Source organism: Podarcis erhardii, assembly GCF_964252035.2.
Source record: "Podarcis erhardii genome assembly, chromosome: 8".
Lineage (NCBI taxonomy): Eukaryota > Metazoa > Chordata > Lepidosauria > Squamata > Lacertidae > Podarcis > Podarcis erhardii.
In genome coordinates, this window is record NC_138499.1 from 34356279 (window position 1) to 34376427 (window position 20149).

Genomic DNA, 20149 nt, shown 5'->3' on the forward strand with positions numbered 1-20149 from the left:
TTTTCTATTACTATTTCGACATTTGTTTCTCAGTTGCTATCTGAGCCATCTTAAAGAGCCTGTATAATGTAAACTGGTTGCAAGAAACACTTGAAAAACCCCAACAACATCTGTGGATTATAGCATAGCATTATAGCACCGTAAGAACCACTCCTACACACAAGTCCAGCATATCAGGGCCCCCAACGGTACTATATCTTTTGCTGAGGAAAACTATGACACGGAAAGGATGGTTAAGTGGTAATACAAACACAGATACACATTTCTGGGGAGGTATTGCAGCCAAATAGTGATGCTTAAACTTTGTTGCAGAGTAGACACTCTTCTCATTTGCTTTTTCTTTGAGACACAGGAAATTGCTTTATACCAAGTCAGACCTCTGCTTCGTTTAGCTCAGCATTGTTTAGCTCACTGATTGTAGCTTTCCAGATTTCTAGAAGAGAAGGGCTCCCGGAATCATAGAAGTTGGAAGGGACCCTTAGGATCCTCTAGTCCAACCCCCCTGCAATGCAGGAATACGCAGCTGTCCCTTATGGGGATCATGGCTGCAACCTTGGCATAACCAACACCATACTCTGACCAACGGAGCTATCTAGCTGCCAACTAGATAACTGGAGATGCCAAGGATTGAACCTGGAAACTCCTGCATACAAAGCCAGGTGCTGTGCTACTGCGCACAGGATCCTTTCCTAAAGACCTCCCCATCTTTTCAGCACCACCACACCTTACTACATTTCTTTGTGTCGCCCAATGAAATTGACTGACAGATTTAAATGCAAGGGTTGACATTTTGATTTTTGGCAGATTGGAAATAATTTTATTCTGGGTTTCATTAGCTAGATGCTCACTGAAGAGTATATTGAATTTTCTGGGTTATCTGCTGTGCTGCTACATAGACCTGAGCTACATGCTGCCTATCATTCTGAACAGTGGAGCACATCAGGAGAGACCACCACCACCTTTGACTGATTCTCACAGTTGTTCTGTACCTCAGTAGCAAGTTGGTTTTTCTTCAGCACGTGCTTTTACCTCTCGGTCAACTACATTTTGGGGCTACTGGAAGTTATTTCTAATATCCTTTTGAGGCCTCCTCTTAAGTGTTCACTGGTGTCATTGGGGCAGGCAGCCTGAGCCCCCTTCAGCAAAAATTGCAGGAGGGCCTCCAAATTCAAAAGGGCTGGTTTTCCATATCTTGTAGTAAGTAGAGTAAACACATTGATATCTCACAGGGAACTGCTCCTGTTTTCAAAATTCATTCCAAACTGTTTCCAACTGACTTGCTCTGAAAGGAAACTGATCACTCTGCACTTGAGGCTATAATATATCTATAGCCTCATTCTTTGGCAATGCACAGTCATTTTGTTGACCTGCTTTCAGCTTTGTACTTATCCTAGGTTTCAAGCCAAGTGGGAAGAACCAAAATGGCAAGTCCAAGCATTACTAGTCTGGCAACTATTCTAAGTACCACCTGCACCAGAAAGCCAAGGCTACATCATCAAACCCCACTGGAAAGGAATGAAGCTCCCTACCTGACAAAAATCAATTTTATAAATTCTGAGGAAAACTGCTACTTAACCCCAAGAGGTGGGACTAACCACACAAAGCAAAATGTGGGGCAAGGAGCAGGGAAACCACCGCAGAACAAAACCGCAAAGACAAAGGTGGTGTCAGAGAGCAGCTTCAAATGACCCGCTGAGCACTTCCAGCACTTTCAGCCTTGCGCTTTCTCCGTCAGTGGGAATGGAAAGTAAGCCACAGGAATGGCATCCACATCTATCACTATCTAGACGGCATTCTGTAGCAGGTGTGTCTGAAAGTACAAACAACACCAAATAAGCTCACACTAATGTTTTATTGCCAACTGGAAAAAAGACTTGGATGCAGATTATCTAGCATATAGATTCAGTTTTTTACTTGACATTCTTACTTTCTGACACAGTGATTAAAGTGGTTGTCCATCAATAGGAACTACTCAAACATTGCACAACCTTTGGAGCTCAGTAGTCTCCTATACTGAAAGGATGGTTTAGCCTGCAAAATCAACCTTCTTGGTGCTAAACAGGCTGTGCTTGAAAGGGGCACTGCTGTTTCTTGGGATACAGCTTGGGCAAGTTTTTTTTTTCTCCATTAGTGAAGGATGTGAATAATGGGAAGATCCCCTTTATGGTCTCCACCAGGAGCTGATCTTAGTTCTGCATATGCAAGGCAATTTTGCCTTCCCACTGTGTCCAATGGGGCTTACTCCATTCTAAACCACTTCCCATGAAACACTGGTAATTGTAGCTCTGAGGTGAATAGGAATCCCCCTTAAAATTCAGCCCCGTTAAACTACAGTTCCCAGGATTCTTTGGGGAAAGTCAGGATAGAAGTGCTGTGTTGCTGCTTTAAATGTATAGTGCCTAAGGAAATCAGAGTAAAGAACGGCACACCTTCCTCCCTAGCTTTGTTGTCGGGGGAAACATTGCCAATTATCAAGAACTAACGGAGGCCATGTTCATCCTAAAGACACGCAGCTGCAAATAAGCTCCCTCTAGTGTCAGTGGAATATATTTGCATGCAAGGCAATATTTCAGACAAAGTTAAGTCAACCGTCTCCTGACTGTATAAGAAACAACTGTCGCTGCTCAGGCACCCCAAGAGCGTTACAGCAGCACCAAGTATCGCCTTGACCACAGTTCTTGTCCTATTAAACATTTCGCACTTACCCGAAGACCCGAGGGATCCAATACTGATTCTGGCATGATGAGTAAAGCACGTATCTGCTCCCAACGCATCCTTGGGCGAACCTGGGTTGCAGCCTGCTGCCAGCTCACGACCAACATCCACTTTGTTCCACCTTGCTTTGGGCAGCAAGTCCCTTTTCCTTTGTTCCCCCTTCTTTCTGTCCCTTTCACTCTCCCTCGATAACTTTGTTGAGATCTGCCAGAGAGATAGCTTTGGAGGGGGCTGCATGAAGAAACCGAGCAGGCGTCGTGGCGAAGAAAAAACTAGGAGACCAGAATTTTCGCAGCTCCGGAAGTTCAGCAGGGAATCTGGGAGCGCAGGCAAGCTGTGCGCCTTCGCTTGCTGCTGCCCTTCGTTGCTCTGAGCCGCTGGAGAACTGGCTGCATCCTGCACGGGGGTCCTTTTTCCAGAGTGAAATCCAAAGCGCTCGTCTCTTTCCTCTGCCGAATTGCCAGTTACTAGCGGGCACACGCAGCCGACGCTTGCAACCCCTTTGAAACCAAAGTCAGATTGGCTATAGGACTCTGGTAGCCCTTGCCCATTCCTTGACCGCAGTGCAGACTTTAAAGCACGTCCTGTGGTTTGGATGTCGGGTTGCTGCCCTTCCAGGGTCGTATAAATCGTTGCGGTGAGTTGGAAGCGATGCTCCGCCTCCGCGGATGCTGGCTGGCTGGCTTTCTTTCTTGTTTCTCTCCGGTTTGTGTTATCCCGGAGACCAAGCCTTCCTTAAAAGATCTTACTTAGAAGATCCCCTGAACGGAGGAGCTGTGCTTTTCGCTTCCTCTTCCCCACTTTGAAAAAAAAGTTGTATTTATTATATCGCACGTCGAAGGTGCGAAGTGCAATACTTGGGAGCAGGGCGGCCAGCTGCAGAAGAGGACCAGGCACCCGCACTTTTGAGCATTGCGTAGAATAAGAGGGAGGCTTCCGTGGAGACAGCTTGGTGCGAGAGCTGCTCCTGCAGAAATTAATCTAAGTTGACGATTCTGGAGGAGTCCTGGCAGCGCTAGTTGGATGTCCCATGGACATTCATTGGGGCCCTGGCTTTCCTTCAGTTTCTCCACCCCTCCTTTCCGTTTGTAATAATGTTATCACAGGTGAACTTGTCACTAAAATATAGCCTACAGGCAAGAGAATAATTCATTGTTGATAGCAAGCATTGTGCATGTGTGTGTGTGTTTTTAAATTAAGTTCATTTTGGCTATTAAAATGCATGTAATTGGCTCCCTCCAAGTAAGCGTACTTGGAAACGGGCGGTGCATAGTAGTATACCATGGATAGTAATAAATATTTCAGCGGCTTGGTAGTGTACAGAAATCTCTTCTCCACAGAAAGATCTCCAGGATACATTTTTTACAAAAAAAAATATATTCAAACAACTATATTTCCAAAAGCAGAGCAGCCTGGTCAAAAAGTGTGTTTTGACTGCATGATTTGGGAGTACTATGAAAAGAAGTTGAATAGGGGATCTATACAGTTCTTAAAAGGACGGGTTTCAACAGAAAAACAACATTATAAAAAATCTCAATGCATCTCATGGGGTGCTGCTCTAAAGGGCAGTGGGAAAGTGGGGGTAAGAAATTGACATTGGCTTTCAAAACACCAAAGTTTATAATAAACATTTCGGGCCTGTCACTAATAGCTCTTTCCCGCTGTTGGTGTGCCCGTGTGAAAGTAACGTAGGCCGGGTTGTAGCTGACATCATACTCAGAGTAAACCTACTGGACTCAATGTATTTTAGTCCACATTTTACTTCTACTCTTAATATGACCTAAATACAACTCCTTTGTCTTTAAATGCTCTTGTATCAGATCTTTGTTTGATTGATGGCAATGCGGGGGTGGGGGGGTTCATTTTTTGATGCCAACCTTCCTGCGTCTTTGTCTCACTGTGAAAAAGTGGCTGGCCCCCCTAGTCCAAAGTCTCTGAGCCGCATTTTTAGACTTTCACACGCCATTGCTCACAGCTGCCGCCCTAACACATTTGTATGTGTAGAAGAGTTTGTGTTCTTAACGGGCAACGCTCCCTAACGTGATTTCTCCTAATTTTCCCATGACTGTGAACACACCCAAAGCTGATGGGCATTGCCATTAAAATGATGCGCGTGCGCCACATCTTGTGATCAGTTATGTGTGGTGAGGCTTACCTGCACCCCGCCCCAATGTTTTATTCAAGTTGACACCCCTGGTAGGTGAAAATTACAATGCAAAAGAAAACCCTTTCGCTTTATCTCCCTTGTCCCTTATTTTCCTTCAAGTTATAACCGACGTCAGTTACATTATCTAAGGTTCCCTTACCTTTGCCAGTTTCACCAGAGGGCTGCAAAATTTTGAGGCCGTCGGTGTTTTTTATTAAATTGATAGGGCTTCCTGTCATTTTCGGTTGAAACCAGAGATGAGCCAAGATGAAATGGACAAAGACTTCCTGGACCCTTTAAGGAACAATAGGGAAAACGTAGGCTGTAAATGGTCGCAAAGCACATTAAAAGTCGGGAAATTCTCTTGACAGTTCGTAAAACGCTTAAAAATGCGCGCGTGTTCTTTCTCTTTAAGAAAAAAAAGCCCCCAATATTTTATTCTGGGCAAACTGGTCTATGATTCCAGCCTACCCTCCAGTTAAATAATTCTGAAAGGGAGGGATGTAAATTGGGAGGAATGTTCCTATTATCTCGACCTGATTCACACGTGAGTGCTTGTGCTACCGGGAGGAAGGCTAAGGAAAATGGGGAGGAACACAATTAACAGTTGTGTTAATTTCAGCAGGTGTAGTAGGTCACATGGCAAACTATCCCTAATAAAACCCCGTCTTCTACAACTCCGCCTCCTTTCTTCCATCTGGCTACACTAGCAGCTGCTGGTAGGTATCTGTGCGTTTTCTCAAACTCAAATGTTCGTAGGGAGAAAAGGGAGAAAACAAGAAGCGCTTCCACGGCCACCTTCCTGTGGAGAATCTCCCGGCAGCTCCTCCTATTCAATAAAACCCCTTTTGCAACATTAAAAGTAGATCAGACACGTTGGAGGCGGGTGCGGGGAATTAAGGGGACAGAACGAGGTTGGGACTTACAGTCAAGTAGTTATCTCTTCCTCTGTTCCAAATGTGTATTATTATTTTTATTTATTTTGGACGCCGTCTTTATTCCCAGGCAATGCCTTTGTCCTTCGCCTCCCCTTTGGGAGGTTCTACTCTAAGGAAACAATGTTTGCCCAGAAAACGCCTCATGCGGCACAATCTTATACAAAACTGCTCAATAAGAAGCCCCACCATGTTTAATTGGTTTATTCCCAGGAATATGTTCACAGAGCAGCCGCCGGGAAGTGTGATGGGCGAAACTGGATGCGATCGTGTCGCACGGTTTCTTGCATTTCCCAATAAGATTACCGTATTAGTTTATTTTAGGGGGGGGGGCACTTTGAAGGTTATCAGATTTATTCCGGCATAACAGATCGTGGACCATTCAGATGCATGACATGTTTTCCTGTGTTGAAAGTATAATATGCTTCCATATGCCTTTGCGGGGAGGGGGTGTAAACCGTGAAGTCAGAAGGATACTATGCGGAAAGTACGAACGAGCAAGTGCCAGTCGCACAAGTAACATATCTCCTGACATGTCACATAAATGGAATGCGGCACACTGTACTGTATTTTACAGCTAGTTGATCGTTCTTTACCATCGCTGACGCGATTCCCGCTTCTCCCATAAGCCTTCAGATAAGGCTTATTAATCTGTGATTCCAAATTTCAGGATCGCCCACTGGTGCCAAAGTTTTGTACTGCGAACCCCTCGTTTTGTGCGACTCCCCAAACCGAGTAATTGACAAAACAAATCGGAGTCACAAGTTAATGTCAAAAACCCAACCTTGTCCCATTGACTCCAAACCAGTGCCAAAGTTTGGTGCCGTTTTGTGCCGCAAACCCCCCCGCTTTCCCATCCCCCCCCCCAGCTATTGACTCTCAAAGATGAGTGGTCCTTGGCTGAGAGAATGGGTTGGGTAGAATGGGATGCTAAGGAGCTCCTCATCTTTGAGCGATCTCGGATGAACGCTCCTTTTCCTTTGGTTCATTTTAACCTTCCCTGGTGAAGGTAGGACTACGGATGTTTTCACAGTACAAGTTGACAAGACCTCCTTTTTATTTCTCTTTTTGAGCACTTCATGTAGTATAGGCTGTTGATGTAGGGAGAGCGGAAGAGAGTTGGAAACAAAACTGAGCGCCAGTGCCGGCTGCATCTTGGGCAGTCATTGCTGGGATGTGATGTGGAGCGAAGGCTCTCCACCTTCCTCCTCCTCCTCCTCCCCCCCTCTAAGCAAGCCGGTCTTTGACCAATAGCTGGTGCCGTCTAAGGAGGCGGGCGAAGCTGGTGGTCGGAGAGAGACTTGCATCTCTCCGCCCGCCTCCTCCCGGCGAGCATCCTTGGAGCACCATCTGCCCGCAAGGCACACGTGGCTCCTCCTTAAGCGGCCGCTTCTGGTAGGCGCAGCGTCGAGGGGCGGCCAGAAGAACCGTCGCGGAGCAAGTTGAGCAACTCCGGAGTGAGTAGCAGCTGCGCGCAGCAAACTTCCCTTCCTCGCCGGGCTGCCTTCCATCCCGGGAGCCTCTGACGTTGCCGGTTAGCCGGAGGCGTCCAAACGCCATAGCTGTCAACGTTTCCCCCTTTTTGTAAGGGAAATTCCCTTATTCCGAATAGGATTCCTCGCAAGAAAAGGGGAAAGTTGACAGCTATGCCAAACACCTGCTAGTGTAGATGCCTCCCCCAGAAAATCGGAGTGACTCCAGTTCTAGAGCGAGCGCCAGATCACTTTTGCCAGCAGAATTACTAGGAGAGAAGGGATGCTGCTTTCTGCAGGTGTTTGGGAAGAGTATTGCGGGGCGAGGACCGCTCCTTAGTCCAAGGCGTCTCGCGTCTGCCTCCCCCTCGAGCCCGCCGGCCAGCCGGGGCAGATCTGCCCTGCGAGGGCCCGCCTCTGCCCTCGGGAGGTGCCCGTTGGTAAGCGGAGGGCAACTCTCCGAAGTAGGAAGCGCTCGGCCTCCTCTGTCCCTTGCCAGCGATGGAGAGCCAGATCAGACGGGTAGGACTGGTGCTGGTGCCCTCGCTCCGGAAGAGGAGGTGGCTGGGCTGGCGACACTGGTCCTGGGTCTCTAGGGCAAGAAAGCCGGGAGGTTCTGGGACGACAGCAAGCCCTGCTACTGCAGTGGGCCAGATCCCAGACGTGGACCACAAGTCCCTTTAAAGATCTGACTGGTGGTTAAGTAGGGAGCATCAAGGAGTCTTTAACCCACCGCTTGTCCCTGGAGTAATTTTTATTTCATAGGCAGAGATAACTTTCCCCGCATGGATTCTGAATAGCATTCCTCGCTTTTTAGTGTCTCTGTTTGGCTTATTCATTCCCAGAAGGGCGCCCCTGCCGTGGAGCTCAATGGGACTTATCTCCCAGAGAAGAAAGGGTGGTCAGGATCGCAGCGCAGGAGGGCCTCCTCTGTGCGCAACCCGAGGTCTTTCAGGAGGTTAGGCGGCTGCATCTCTTTTGGGTCCGCTGCAGAAGGGGGCATTGCAGCTGGTCCTGGAAGGTGCAGGAGGAGCCCCCCGAGTGGGGAGCATCGCTGTCAACTTTTCCCTTTTCTTGCGAGGAATCCTATTCGGAATAAGGGAATTTCCCTTAAAAGGGAAACGTTGACAGCTATGGTGGGGAGCGCCGCCTCTGCGAGAGCCGCTTGCGGAGGTGCTCCTCGAGGTTTGGCGGAAAGCGAGCGCCGTCAGGGCGAGGAGACCGGCGGGAGCAAGACCACGAAGCGCCCCGTCCCTGGACCAGAGCTCTCCCAAAGTCACAGATCCCTTCCAGTGGAGTCCCTAGGAGAGTTTGCTAGCGAGTAGCTCCATCCGAGGTCAAAGGAGCTTATTCTTCCAAGATGCGTTTACAGCCTCATCTTAGGCAGCTTTATTCAGAAATAAGCCTAGCATGATATGGGAAACTAAAAAATGAACACTGACAGGCATTTCCTCCCCTTACTTATTCTACCTCATGAAAAGCAGCATGGGGAGATTTTTTATTACTTGGAGTTAAATACATCCCCTCCCCCCCCAGTGATTTATTTTGAATGTTTCTGGCTCCCAAGCACTGTAAATGGTGAAGGGCTGGAATTTAGGAAGGTGGTTTAAAACCACCCTGCAGATGGCAATCATTAAGAGGACGGTGTGGCGGGTCTGCTTTTGTGGAAATGGCGCGATGATGAAAGGTGTGTCCCGGGATGGATTTCAAGCCCGTTTTTCTCACGAAGGTTAATATTGCTCTCTAGTCCCCTCGGAAGAAAGTCTCCCTAATCCATGGGGATGGGACTCCCCCCCCCAGCACCCCACATTCTCATGTAGAATCGGTAGTTCACGAATCCACTTGGACACCTGAGGAAAGATTCAGGCTGCGAGCAAGGAGAGTAACAGAGCAGAAGAAGCCCGCCCCAAAAGGAAGCTCGAGGGGAGATGGCGGGAAGAAGGTCGCGACCCCGATACACGCTGACCTGGGAGTAAGGGCCATTGAACTCGGCGAGGCTTACTTCTAAGTAGACTTTTTGAGAAGCCATGCTTAGGATTAAGATATGGTCGTTTATCTGTGTTCTGTCGATAATTGGCGCTCCCAATTCTTTTGAACCTATATGTGGAAGCTCGACCTGGACTTGTCACAGCTGGGGCTCCTGTTGTTTCGTGTCCATTTGCCTCGTATTAGCCCCTCGTGTTGGCTTTGGGTGTTCCCGCCACACCCCACAGATGACGACCCTCCGGGAGAGTCCTCGGTGGGTGGGGACTTATGAAAGGGTCTCGGGACAATAGGGCGGAGAGCGTATCCCTGACGGGGAAGTGATCCGAAGGCCTTATATAAGCCTCCGGGGACGGAAACTGACAGTAGCTGAGGTAACCTCAGCTCCACTGTGCCTGAGGAAAAGTGGCCCTTCCTTCGTTCCCTCAGCTCTCTGGCCACAATGCACCCCACGACGAGTCTCCATGAGCACCTTTTCCTCCAGCAGGTAGCCCCCGCCCCCTCCCCGAAGCGCGCGCTGCCTCTCACACCCAGGGCCCTGCCTTATTATTTCTCCCCACAGGTTCCCGCGCTTTCCGCCGCGCCGCGCTCCTCGATGGCTTCCTCCTCTTCCTCCTTCTCCGCCGAGCCCAGCCGAGGCGAAGGCAGCAGCGAGTCTTTGCTGATGCTCCTGAGGGGCTGCCAGCCCGGGCCCGGCGTCGCCTCCCCCTTCGGCCCGGTCCTGCCAGCGCCGCGCTTCCTCGAGGCGCAGCCTTCCGCCTGCCCCTTCCAGGCGCCCCTGGGAGCAGGACTGAGCCCCGGTTCGCCTCGCCTGGCGCCCTTCCCCTTCTCGCGCCTGCCCGCCGCCGCCTTCCTGCCTCCTCAGCTGCTGCCGCCGCCGCCGCCGCCGCCGCCGCCCGGTCCTCCTCTGCCCAGGCCCCAGCCGCTGCCGGTGGTCTTCCCGTCGCCCTTGGCTCGGAAGGGCGAGTCGCCTCGCCGGCGCGTCTCCGAGGGAGCGTCGCCCAAGAAGAAGAGCCCCTACGGAGCTCCGGACGCCGAGCAGCGCGCGCCCACCTACCGCTTCACCGCCCAGGAGCTGCACGCCGTCCTCTACGGGGCCGGGCCAGGAGGGAGGCAGCAGGGCGCCAGGGCGGGAGCCGGCCACCCTCCTCGCAGCCCGGGTAAGGAAGGCACCCGCGCGGGGTTTCCCCACAGCCGGGAGGGCGGAGGGTGGAGGGCAGGAAGAAGGCGGGCTTGGCGTGAGAGGGTGGCTGCTTCATAGGAAGAAACTTTTCAACAAGGAACGACCAAGTTTGCACAAGAGCCTTTTTTGCGCGGACGTCTCAGCGCCCCAACGCGACGCTCCTTGGATAGGAACGTTTCCTCAAATAAAAGGAAAGCGTGGCGTCAAATGAAAATGGCACTTTTCCCCACCCCATTAAATCTGCTCCCAGATTTAAGATCGTTAGGAAACTTTTGCCCCCTGGGTTAAATAACAGGGGCAAAAAGAACCCTTCTAAAACTTTGAATTCTGGGTTTTTGGTGTACACACAGAAAGAAAAGTGGCTCGGATTTGTGGGCTGTTTTTACTGGGCAGATGGCAATATCCTAGAAGGACTCTGGTGCAACGGTGGTCAACTTCTGTCCAAATTTTGCAAAGAAAAGTACACCCCCCTTTTTATATAAAAAACCCCAATGACTGGAATAGGATGGGGGTGGGAGGAGAGAGTGAAGTAGAAGTTCAACCATTAATTGCAGGCAAATTTAAACTGGGTTTTAAAAAATCGGAGCAGTTTTGTGGAAAAACTAGATAATGGCACAGCTGGAGTCAATTTTATCTATTTTATTTTAACCCAACAGTTCATTTTGGCCATGTGTTTACTGTATATTGCTTAAACTGATGAAAACTTGTATCTATCGGTGATTTTTTAAAAAAAGCATTGGGTGAGGAACCGGTGTAATTATTTTATTCCATGTATTGGTTAAATACGTTTTCAAAGCAAAAATGTTTCTGTGGAAGGAGAAACTCTGAATGCTTCTGGAGAGTCTCTCTTGACTCCCTTTTTTGTTACCTTTAATCCACCCCCAAATAAGAGAATCTAATTTTTTCTCAGAAGGGCTCCTCTTGCGAAAGAAGACCCTGATCATGCTCCAACGCCTTTGCCAGATAAGAGTCAGGAAATCCTGCACTTTAACAGCAGGGCTATGGAATAAATTACCCGCTCACCCCCACTGTAACCATCCATCCCATATGCTTCAGAGAAGTGGTTAAACTGGGGACAGAGTGGGGACCTTTAGATGTGTCTGTGCCCGCGCACAGTTCTTTCCTAACCTTATCTTGTTGGCACTGAAGGGTGGGGTAGTTTATTTCGGATGTATTACTCCGGTGTAACAGGGTTTAAGTTTTGTAAAGGCACGAATCCTGTGCGTTTCTATTCAAATTCCAATGAGGCAAATATTGATTCCAGCCTATTTTATTGCAGGGTCCGTAGACCCGGTGTAACTGCAACCCTCGCTCTACTTTCATGGGAATCACCTATTTAATTCGGTGGGACTTACTTCTGAGTAGGCATGGTTGGGATTGCGCTGTTACTCCCAGTTGTCTGATTGCAGTACTAGTTCCCCTTTGCTTTCCCGTTAGGCGCAGTTGATACTCAGCCGCCGCTCCTAGACAGGTCTTCTCTGCAACTCCCAGAAGGTAGCTGCGTTTGTTTGGTTGGGCTTTTGTCAGGGGGGTGGTTGGGGAAGAGGGATCAAGGCTGATCCTTTTGAGTTCTCCTCGTTTTCTTCACCCCAAAGACTAATCCTTCTCCCTTCTCCCTCTTCCTCTCCCTCTCCCTCCCCCGCCCCCCCGGTTTCCTCTCTGTAGGGCTGACGGTGTTGCAGACCGTCTTCGAGGACTGTCCGCAGCTGGGAGTCTTCTGCACCGAGACCATCCCCGTCGGCGTCCGCTTCGGCCCTTTCCAGGGCAAAGTTGTCAACATCAGCGAGATCAAGACTTACGATGACAATTCCCTGATGTGGGAGGTACAATTCGCTAATGTACTGTCGCTTTCTTTTCTCCGAGGGGAGGTGGGGGGGGCTGGATGCCTCAAGCCACGCCTCTGCATAGCTGACCACCGCGCTTACAGTACTTGTGAAACCAGTTTCTCTGGTTCCAAGGGGTCTTACTCCGGTTCCAGCTTTCTAAGGGAGATAGCGCATTTCCCTCCTCAGCTGGGTGTTTTAGGAAGAAAGCAGTGTGGAGTAATGGTAGAGTGTTGGACTAGGAAGCCCAGGGTTTAAATTTCCGCTGAGCCATGAAACTCGTAGGGTCAGTCTCTCAGCCTAGCCTACCTCACAGGGTTGTTCTGAGGATAAAATGGGGAGGAAGAGGACCGTGAATGACGCCTTGAGCTTCCTTGTAGGGAAGGCGGAATATAAAAGCAAAAAATAAACAAAGGGCGTATGATGCTGGACTCGCATCAACCTCAGGCAGCACGGCCAGTGGTTATGTAAGATGAGAGTTTTAGTCCCATCTGGAAGTCCAGAAGTTCCTCCACCTCTGTCTAGAGGAATAGGTGGCTTGGCTATGAAAAGATCCTACGCAGATTGATTTAGAAGCAATCCCCATTGCTAACTCCTAACTGAGCGTGTCCATGAGGATTGCAATTTAGCTGAACGCCAAACCCCTTCCTTTCAACGTGACTGGGGCGAGGGAGCAGGAAGGGGCGTTTAGATTCCCACCCCCCCCTCCCTGCCAGGCGCGGCGTTGTCTTCCTGGGTTGCTGCTGTCGCTATAAGCGGGGTGAGCAACCGTGTGTAAAGTTTGTGTGTCCATCCCCACAGATTTTTGAGAACGGCCGCTTGAGCCACTTCATCGACGGCAGGGGCTCCTCCGGCAACTGGATGTCCTTGGTGAAGTGCGCCCGCTTCCCCGAGGAGCAGAACTTGACGGCCCTGCAGTGCCAGGGGCAGATATTCTACGAGAGCTGCAAAGAGGTCACGCCCGGCCAGGAGCTGTTGGTCTGGTACGGGGATTGCTACTTGCAGTTCTTGGGCATCCCTATCAGCCTGAAGGGAACGGCGGAAGGGAAGCCTGTCCAGGCGCACAGTGAAGGTCAGTTGGCAACCTTCCAGGGCTCCGTAAGAGTCGCGCTCAGAGCTGTTGCAGCCGGGAATCTGAACCGTCTGCTCTGTTTGCACATTGGCTCTCTCCCCCCACCCCACCCCCAAATACCCTTGCAAGTTCAAAAGAAGTAAACTGCTTCACTTTATAGTCTGGTTGTCCACTTATAAAACTCCCAGTTCATTGCATTTATTCCTCCTCCTCCCTCTTTCACTTTTTTGTGCGGGCGCCTTTAAACTTCTGAAACTAGGTGGCTATAAAACAACCAACCACCCCTGACGGTGGCTTTTTCCTTCCCTTTCTCACCCTCAGAGTCTCTGGAGGGCTATAAGTGCGAACGCTGCGGCAAGGTGTTCGCCTACAAATACTACCGCGACAAGCACCTGAAGTACACCCGGTGCGTGGACCAAGGGGACAGGAAATTCCCGTGCCAGCTTTGCAAGCGATCTTTTGAGAAAAGGGACCGGCTGAGGATCCACGTCCTGCACGTGCACGAGAAGCACAGGCCTCACAAAGTAAGGGATCGCCAACTGGCTGCGCCGCCTTTCTCTTAGAATCTGGAGGGGGAAAGCCCGCCCTGCCTTGAAGCAGCTGCAGCAGCAGGAAGAGTTTCAAAGAGTGCAGAGTGCCACCCGTCCCCCAAACACGCTTCTCAGGAGTGGAAGCAAGCCTCGGGGAATGTGGGGGAATGTGTGCGATGGGGGGAGCATTGCTGGGCAGGGACATCTCAAGCGGTAGATTCAAGATTGCCAAAGGGAATCGTCCTCAATAAGACGATTCAATTAGCCGTGAATCGTGGGCAAGTTGAACGGTCCGTGTATCTTTCTGTGTGTGTGAGTTCTGTGACTTGCTTTTGCGTGATTGTGGTTTCATCCAACGGGCACTTTACTCTCCTGTTTTTAATTTTAAAAAGGTCTTTTGGTCGTTTTCATAAAGGGCTCCGTGCGTGTAGCCTTACTTGGGAGTAAGTCCCATGGATAGCAATGGGATTTGACTTCCGAGTAAACACTGGTTTGTATGACATCGGGCTTAAATATGGTGTGTCACAAAGGATGCCCTTGAAAGCCTCTGCAGCTGTTACGTGTTGCATTTGTGTGTGTGAATGCGGAGGAGTCTACTGGACTGTGATAGGTTGCTCTCCGTTGGCACTTGCTGATTTCGTTTAAGCTCCGCATAAGTAGGCTGAGGCAGAGACTCAGTGCAGTAGTTATCTATTAAGAGTACGTTTTCTTTGCGGTCTAGTTAGAACAGTGGTTCTCAAAGGGTGTGGCAGGAGAGGGTAGCGGGAGGATTCAAATACAATCAATATTATATGTTGTTATGTGGCTGCATTTTCCCCCCTGGGTGTCCCATCATCATATTATAAAGCAGCTGTGTTCTGAGTTACAAGTCACGCACTGCTAGGAGTTCCTTCTTTTTCTTTTCCAATATATTTCTATATTTCTTGCCGATAATAAAAAAATATCGGTGTGGCGCCTGCAAATTTTAGTTCTGAAAGCGTGGCCCAGAGAAAACAGTCTGAGAACCACTGACTTAGGGAGTGAAGGAAAACCATGGTGACACTTCCGGGAAGGGGTCCTGATTGTGCCCCCTCCTCCCTCTCTTGGGGAAAAACAACGCAGAGAGTTCAAGCTACTCGCCTGCTTCACTGCAGTGAGTGACCGCAGCTCCAGGTAACCACAATTGCAAAACGCACCGCCTCTGCTGATTCTCTGCCCTGAAATCTTTTTTCCTCTTGTTTTGTTGCTGTCCCCCCCCCTTTTTTTTCTTTTTTTAAAACCATGATTACTTGCGGTTTATTGGAGCAAATGTTCGGCCTCAACTCTGGAGCGCGCTTGTCTGAAAGCAGACCCAGTTCATTCAAAGCCCATGAGGTTTGCTTGTGACGGTAGTGATCTTCACACAAAACCCCTAGCAATGAAATCGGGTGGATCGAGTTCCTTAAGGTAATGGTTCTAGATAGTTCACCTGTTGTGAAATTTAGAAGCGTGGTGTTGCATTTAGTTGCAATTGCACTACACTTTAGGAAACAATTACAAAATGAAAAGGGTATGGGACTTTTAAATATAGATAAGTGTGCTTTCTGTCTCTCCTCTCCCCTCCTATACCCAAGGATTCCACTGCACTGAAATCTCCTGCAGCCTCTCCTCCAGTATCTTCAGTTGGCTGCAATAATTAAAGATGAACTAGGCAAAGGGGAATTCCCATAAGTGCCATATATTAAAGAGCAGCTCCTTATTTGAATTGTGTTAGAGCTCCTGGCAGGGGAGGGGAAAGAACTCTCATTTCATAGTGAGAAACTGATTTCACCCACTTTTACTTAGAAGTAACTGACAGCACAGCCTTTGTGTATGTATGGAACTATAGCCTGAGGCTGCAATCCTATACTTACCTAGGAGTATGTCTGATTAAATTAACTAGGGCTTACTTCTAAGTAGATAGTCTTAGGAATGTGCTCTGAAAAGGTGTCACTTGACTTGATTGCTATTCCAGACAACAGCTGAGTACTATCTTCCATTTAATAATATACATTCACATCATTATTATCCACTTTACCACCCTCACTCTTTAGAGTCTATCAACTTCCTTCCCTCCCACCTCATGGCTTTCAAAATTCACCTTTATATCATTACATTTTGTATGTTTTCCAGTTTTAATCACACTCAGTACAAAATAGCTCAAAATGTAAATAAATAAACTTCTCATTACAAGTCTTCAGATAACCCTGCTAGTGATGTTAACTGCTTACAATAATCTTTCAGATACTGAATAAATTCACTCCAGTCCTTTTGGAATACTTGATGGTGCTTGTTTCGGATTTTCCCTGTCAGCTTCACCAATTCTGCAAAGTCCATCATCTTCATCTGCCACTCTTCTTTCATTGGTACTTCTTGTTGTTTCCATTTTTGAGCTAAAAGAATTTTTGCCACAGTTGTTGCATACATAAACAGTTTTTTTTAAATCTTCCCTTCGTATCTATTCACCCACTATACCCAATAAAAAGGCTTCTGGTTTTTTTAACAAAAGTATTTTTAAATACTTTCTTTAACTTCAATCCAACAGACTTAGGACAGCTTTATAACATTTTAGTTTTTTTCTTGATTTGTGCCACTCTGCCATAAAACCTGCAGAGAACACCCCAGATGTAGAACTTCTTGGGTGCTTTGTTCTCCACAAAGGGTGGCAGGAATGGGGAGGAGGGAGGTGCTAGCACATTAACTTAGCATCCAACCATGACTTCTGAACTGAGGGCTGTTCACTAACAACCTCATGAACTAGCATGACACCTTCTTCAAGCCCAGCTGGCCATATAAACACAACTTCAACTCAGTTGTCTCATTCCCTATCCTTGAAATCTGATTAAGCGGGAGGAAAAAGTGAGACATCTTCCTTCATTTTCATCCCTTGTTACAGGGACAGAAAGAGGCTCAGCTGGGTAGCAATTAAGTGGTAGCAATTAAGAAGTCCCAGACAATAAACAATGTTAAAATAGTTTTGTAAAATATTTGCAAACTACAAGTGCACCTCCCCTTACATGCATCCCACTCGGAGACCTCATAATAGGTAGATAGATGATAGATAGATAGATAGATAGATAGATAGATAGATAGATAGATATCTTCTCCTTGTTTGGGGCTGCTGCCCAGAAGTTGCTGCCTCAGCGAGGAAAGGTCGCCTTTGATTGACTAGCGGCTTCTCCTCACCTCCATTGCATGTCCATGAACCCATCCTGGTACCAGTTACATTGGGCGCCCTTCTCTGCCCCTGCCCTCTGTGGCCAGCCAGCCACTGCTGCTGCACACACTGGCCCCCCTCAGATAGGCAGGCTCAGTTCAGGCTAGGCAGCTGCCCCAAATAATGAGTCTCTCCCTCCCTCCCCTTCCTCCCTTCATGCCCTCCTTATTAAAGTTAGCTGCACCTCACTTTACACAATTTAACTTATGTGTGCATGGGCCCAGAACACCTGTATATATGTGTGTGTGTGTGTGTGTGTGTGTGTGTAATCAGCCTCTGTTTTAACATATCAATGCTTTGAAAATGCGCGAAACTATATAGTAGGCACCGATACACCAGTATTGGACAAGATGGCAGGCTTATGCCAGAGTTTTTTTTGTGGGGGACGGGGGGGGGGGGGGAGAGAATCACACACTCAGGCCTTGTTATCACTGTGCACCCAAGTGCCCACAAATAGATCAGAGCATCTTTATAGGGGAATCTGCAAATCAGTGTGCAGGCTTCAAGCCTACACAGCGAAGGCACGTAGTACAGGCAGGGGCTGTGGCTAGAATAATCTTCTTGGCATGATTCATACATATAAGTTGAAACCTTGTATATTTCTACATTCTACATACATTATTTTTTATATATAAAAAAGCACATTATCAATTATGTTTGCCTCGTCTGTCTTGTCTGTATTCCTATCTAAATCTCTTGTCTTGTTATCTAAATGTGCATACATGTTGCATGCCAGCAGAAATGTCTTTAACTGTTGCTGCAGCCACAAAACTGTCCTATGTGTTCTCTCTTTTCAGTGTTCTATATGTGCCAAAAGTTTCTCTCAGTCTTCCAGTCTAAACAAGCACATGAGAGTACACTCTGGAGAAAGGCCCTATAAATGTGTGTATTGCAACAAGGTGAGGACAACCATGCCCTTTGCAGTTCCCTTGAGGTTTTAGTTGCTTGTAGGATGTTATGTTCTCTGGCATGCTCAGTTTAATCTGTTTTGATTCTGAATTTAACGTTAAGCCCCAACTATGTTAGCTGTAATGCAGAAGACACACGGCAGGTCTCCCAACATATGCATTTCTTATTACTGCATCTGGGAAGGCATGGAAATACAATGTTTTCTATTTGCAATTAACTGGAGTCTCAGCCTCCTTAGGTAAATATAAGGCTATCTGAGCCAAGCTTTTATTCCTGGGGTCCCACACCTGAACAGACTGTTATAAAACAGTGGTGTGGTTGATGGAATTTTAGGCTCTGGATTTAACCTTCTTGCAGCCCTCTTCCACTTAGATGATAAATAATTAAAGTGGTAAGGCAGCCCTGCTGGTCTCCCCTCCCCCCGCCCCGGGAGGGGTGGTTTTACTGAGTGGGACCTTGGATTTCTTCCTCAAAGTCCTCCCTTAACAGCATCACAGACTGTAAAACAAAATATCACCTTTTGATAGTTGCCGTGACTGACTTGTAAGTTGATTTGTCACATGTGTTGCCTGCCTGCCCTTTAGGGGAGCTTGTGGAAATGTATATGGAGCGAGTCCCCTTTTTATTTCCACTACAATCTTGTGAACTAGGCTTGTCTGAGAGATAATGATGACTTGCTCAAGGCTATTTACAGAATGCCATAGCTTGGCTGTGATTTGCACATAGTTTCCCACATCCCTCCTTCACTGGCTGTGAACATGTGAGGCTGGGATTTTATCTGCCATATATAAGACCCAGCAAAAGCCCAATTGGTTCTCCTGCTGTAGAAACAAGCATCGTAACTTAATTACAATTTTGTGAGCATGTGATTCCTTTCATCTTGTTTGTCGCTTGTAGCTTTTTATGTGAATGCTGTGTGTATGTGTTTGTGTGTAAAAGCTTTTTATGCCACCTGAAATCTAAAATAATCTTGCTTAATTATTAATGTGTCTAGCCCTGTCTTCTTCAGTTTGGGTGTCTATCTGACCTAGGTTTTTAAAATTTATCTCTAGGAACTTGCATCTAACTGTTTCCTTATCCCTTTCTCCTTCCGCTCCACCAACAATTCATTTTGTTCACCATCTCCATAGGCATTCACCGCCTCCAGCATCCTGCGCACCCACATCCGCCAGCATTCAGGAGAGAAGCCTTTTAAATGCAGACATTGTGGCAGAGCATTTGCTTCCCATGCTGCCCATGACAGCCATGTGCGACGCACACATGGTGCTAAAGACAACTGCCGCACCTGTGCTTTGTGTGGCAAGACCTTTTCAGAGATAGAAGAATTCCGCTTCCATATGAAGTTTCACACAGGCCATTAGCCAGAAAGCTGACGAATAGGATGCAAACCATTTGGACATCTGTGTGGCATTTTCTGTAATGTGTTGGTTTTAATGTAGCACTACCTACCCGATAGAGATAATGAGAGATACAACTACATACAACTGCTCAGGATGTGATCTTCACCCATTAGTAAAGGCGTGAGGAACCTATCCTCATGCTCTGAGAGCCAAAGTCGTGCCACACTATTTTCTGCCCTGCTCAAAACACACACACCAATCACTCCCCCATTCTCAGCCCTCACCCTTTCAGCTGATTTGTGCAAAACAGCTGAGCAGTACTAAGTCCTTCATTCCCTTAGTGCAAAATTTCTGCTCGTGCAACAGAACTCTCCCCTCTTCCCTTTGCATGCCCCCCAATCTTTTATGGGGGTTCTCCTAATTCTTGAACAAATTGGGGAGGAGGAGAAGTGGAAAGTTCCATTGTGCAAGCATAAATCGTTGAGTAAATGGATTGAGGCCTTTAGACAACACTCTTAACATTGGAGTGGGGATGAAAACCAGCCATTCCTTGACTGATCCCACTGTAATCAGCTCAGGAAGCAGCAGTTTTCAACCCCATCACAGTGTGTTAGGAAGGGAGGTTTTTCAACACACTTGCCCACCTTTCCCAACACATTGCAATGGGAGGTGGCCCATCAGTTGATTGGATCCTATAAGAAGTGGTGGTGTGAACATGACCTTCCATTCCCTTTGGCTAAGGGGTGGGGAAAACTTTGTTTTTACCTGCATTGTGAAAGGTGGAAAGGAAAACCAGTTTCTCCTAATCACCTGAGGAGAGGGCCTGG

At 48.0% G+C, this 20149-nt stretch overlaps 1 protein-coding gene across 1 annotated transcript; it reads left to right on the plus strand.

The window, feature by feature from the left end:
- Positions 1–9846: 9846 nt before the first annotated feature.
- Positions 9847–19527, plus strand: PRDM14 (PR/SET domain 14; the record flags this gene model as incomplete). Its single annotated transcript, XM_081874992.1, has 7 exons — positions 9847–10411; positions 11872–11928; positions 12100–12257; positions 13059–13329; positions 13651–13853; positions 17871–17972; positions 19113–19527. The coding sequence occupies 7 exons, from the start codon at positions 9847–9849 to the stop codon at positions 19341–19343; spliced, it is 1587 nt and encodes a 528-aa protein (XP_081731118.1). The 3' UTR covers positions 19344–19527.
- Between the last annotated feature and the right edge of the window lie 622 nt (positions 19528–20149).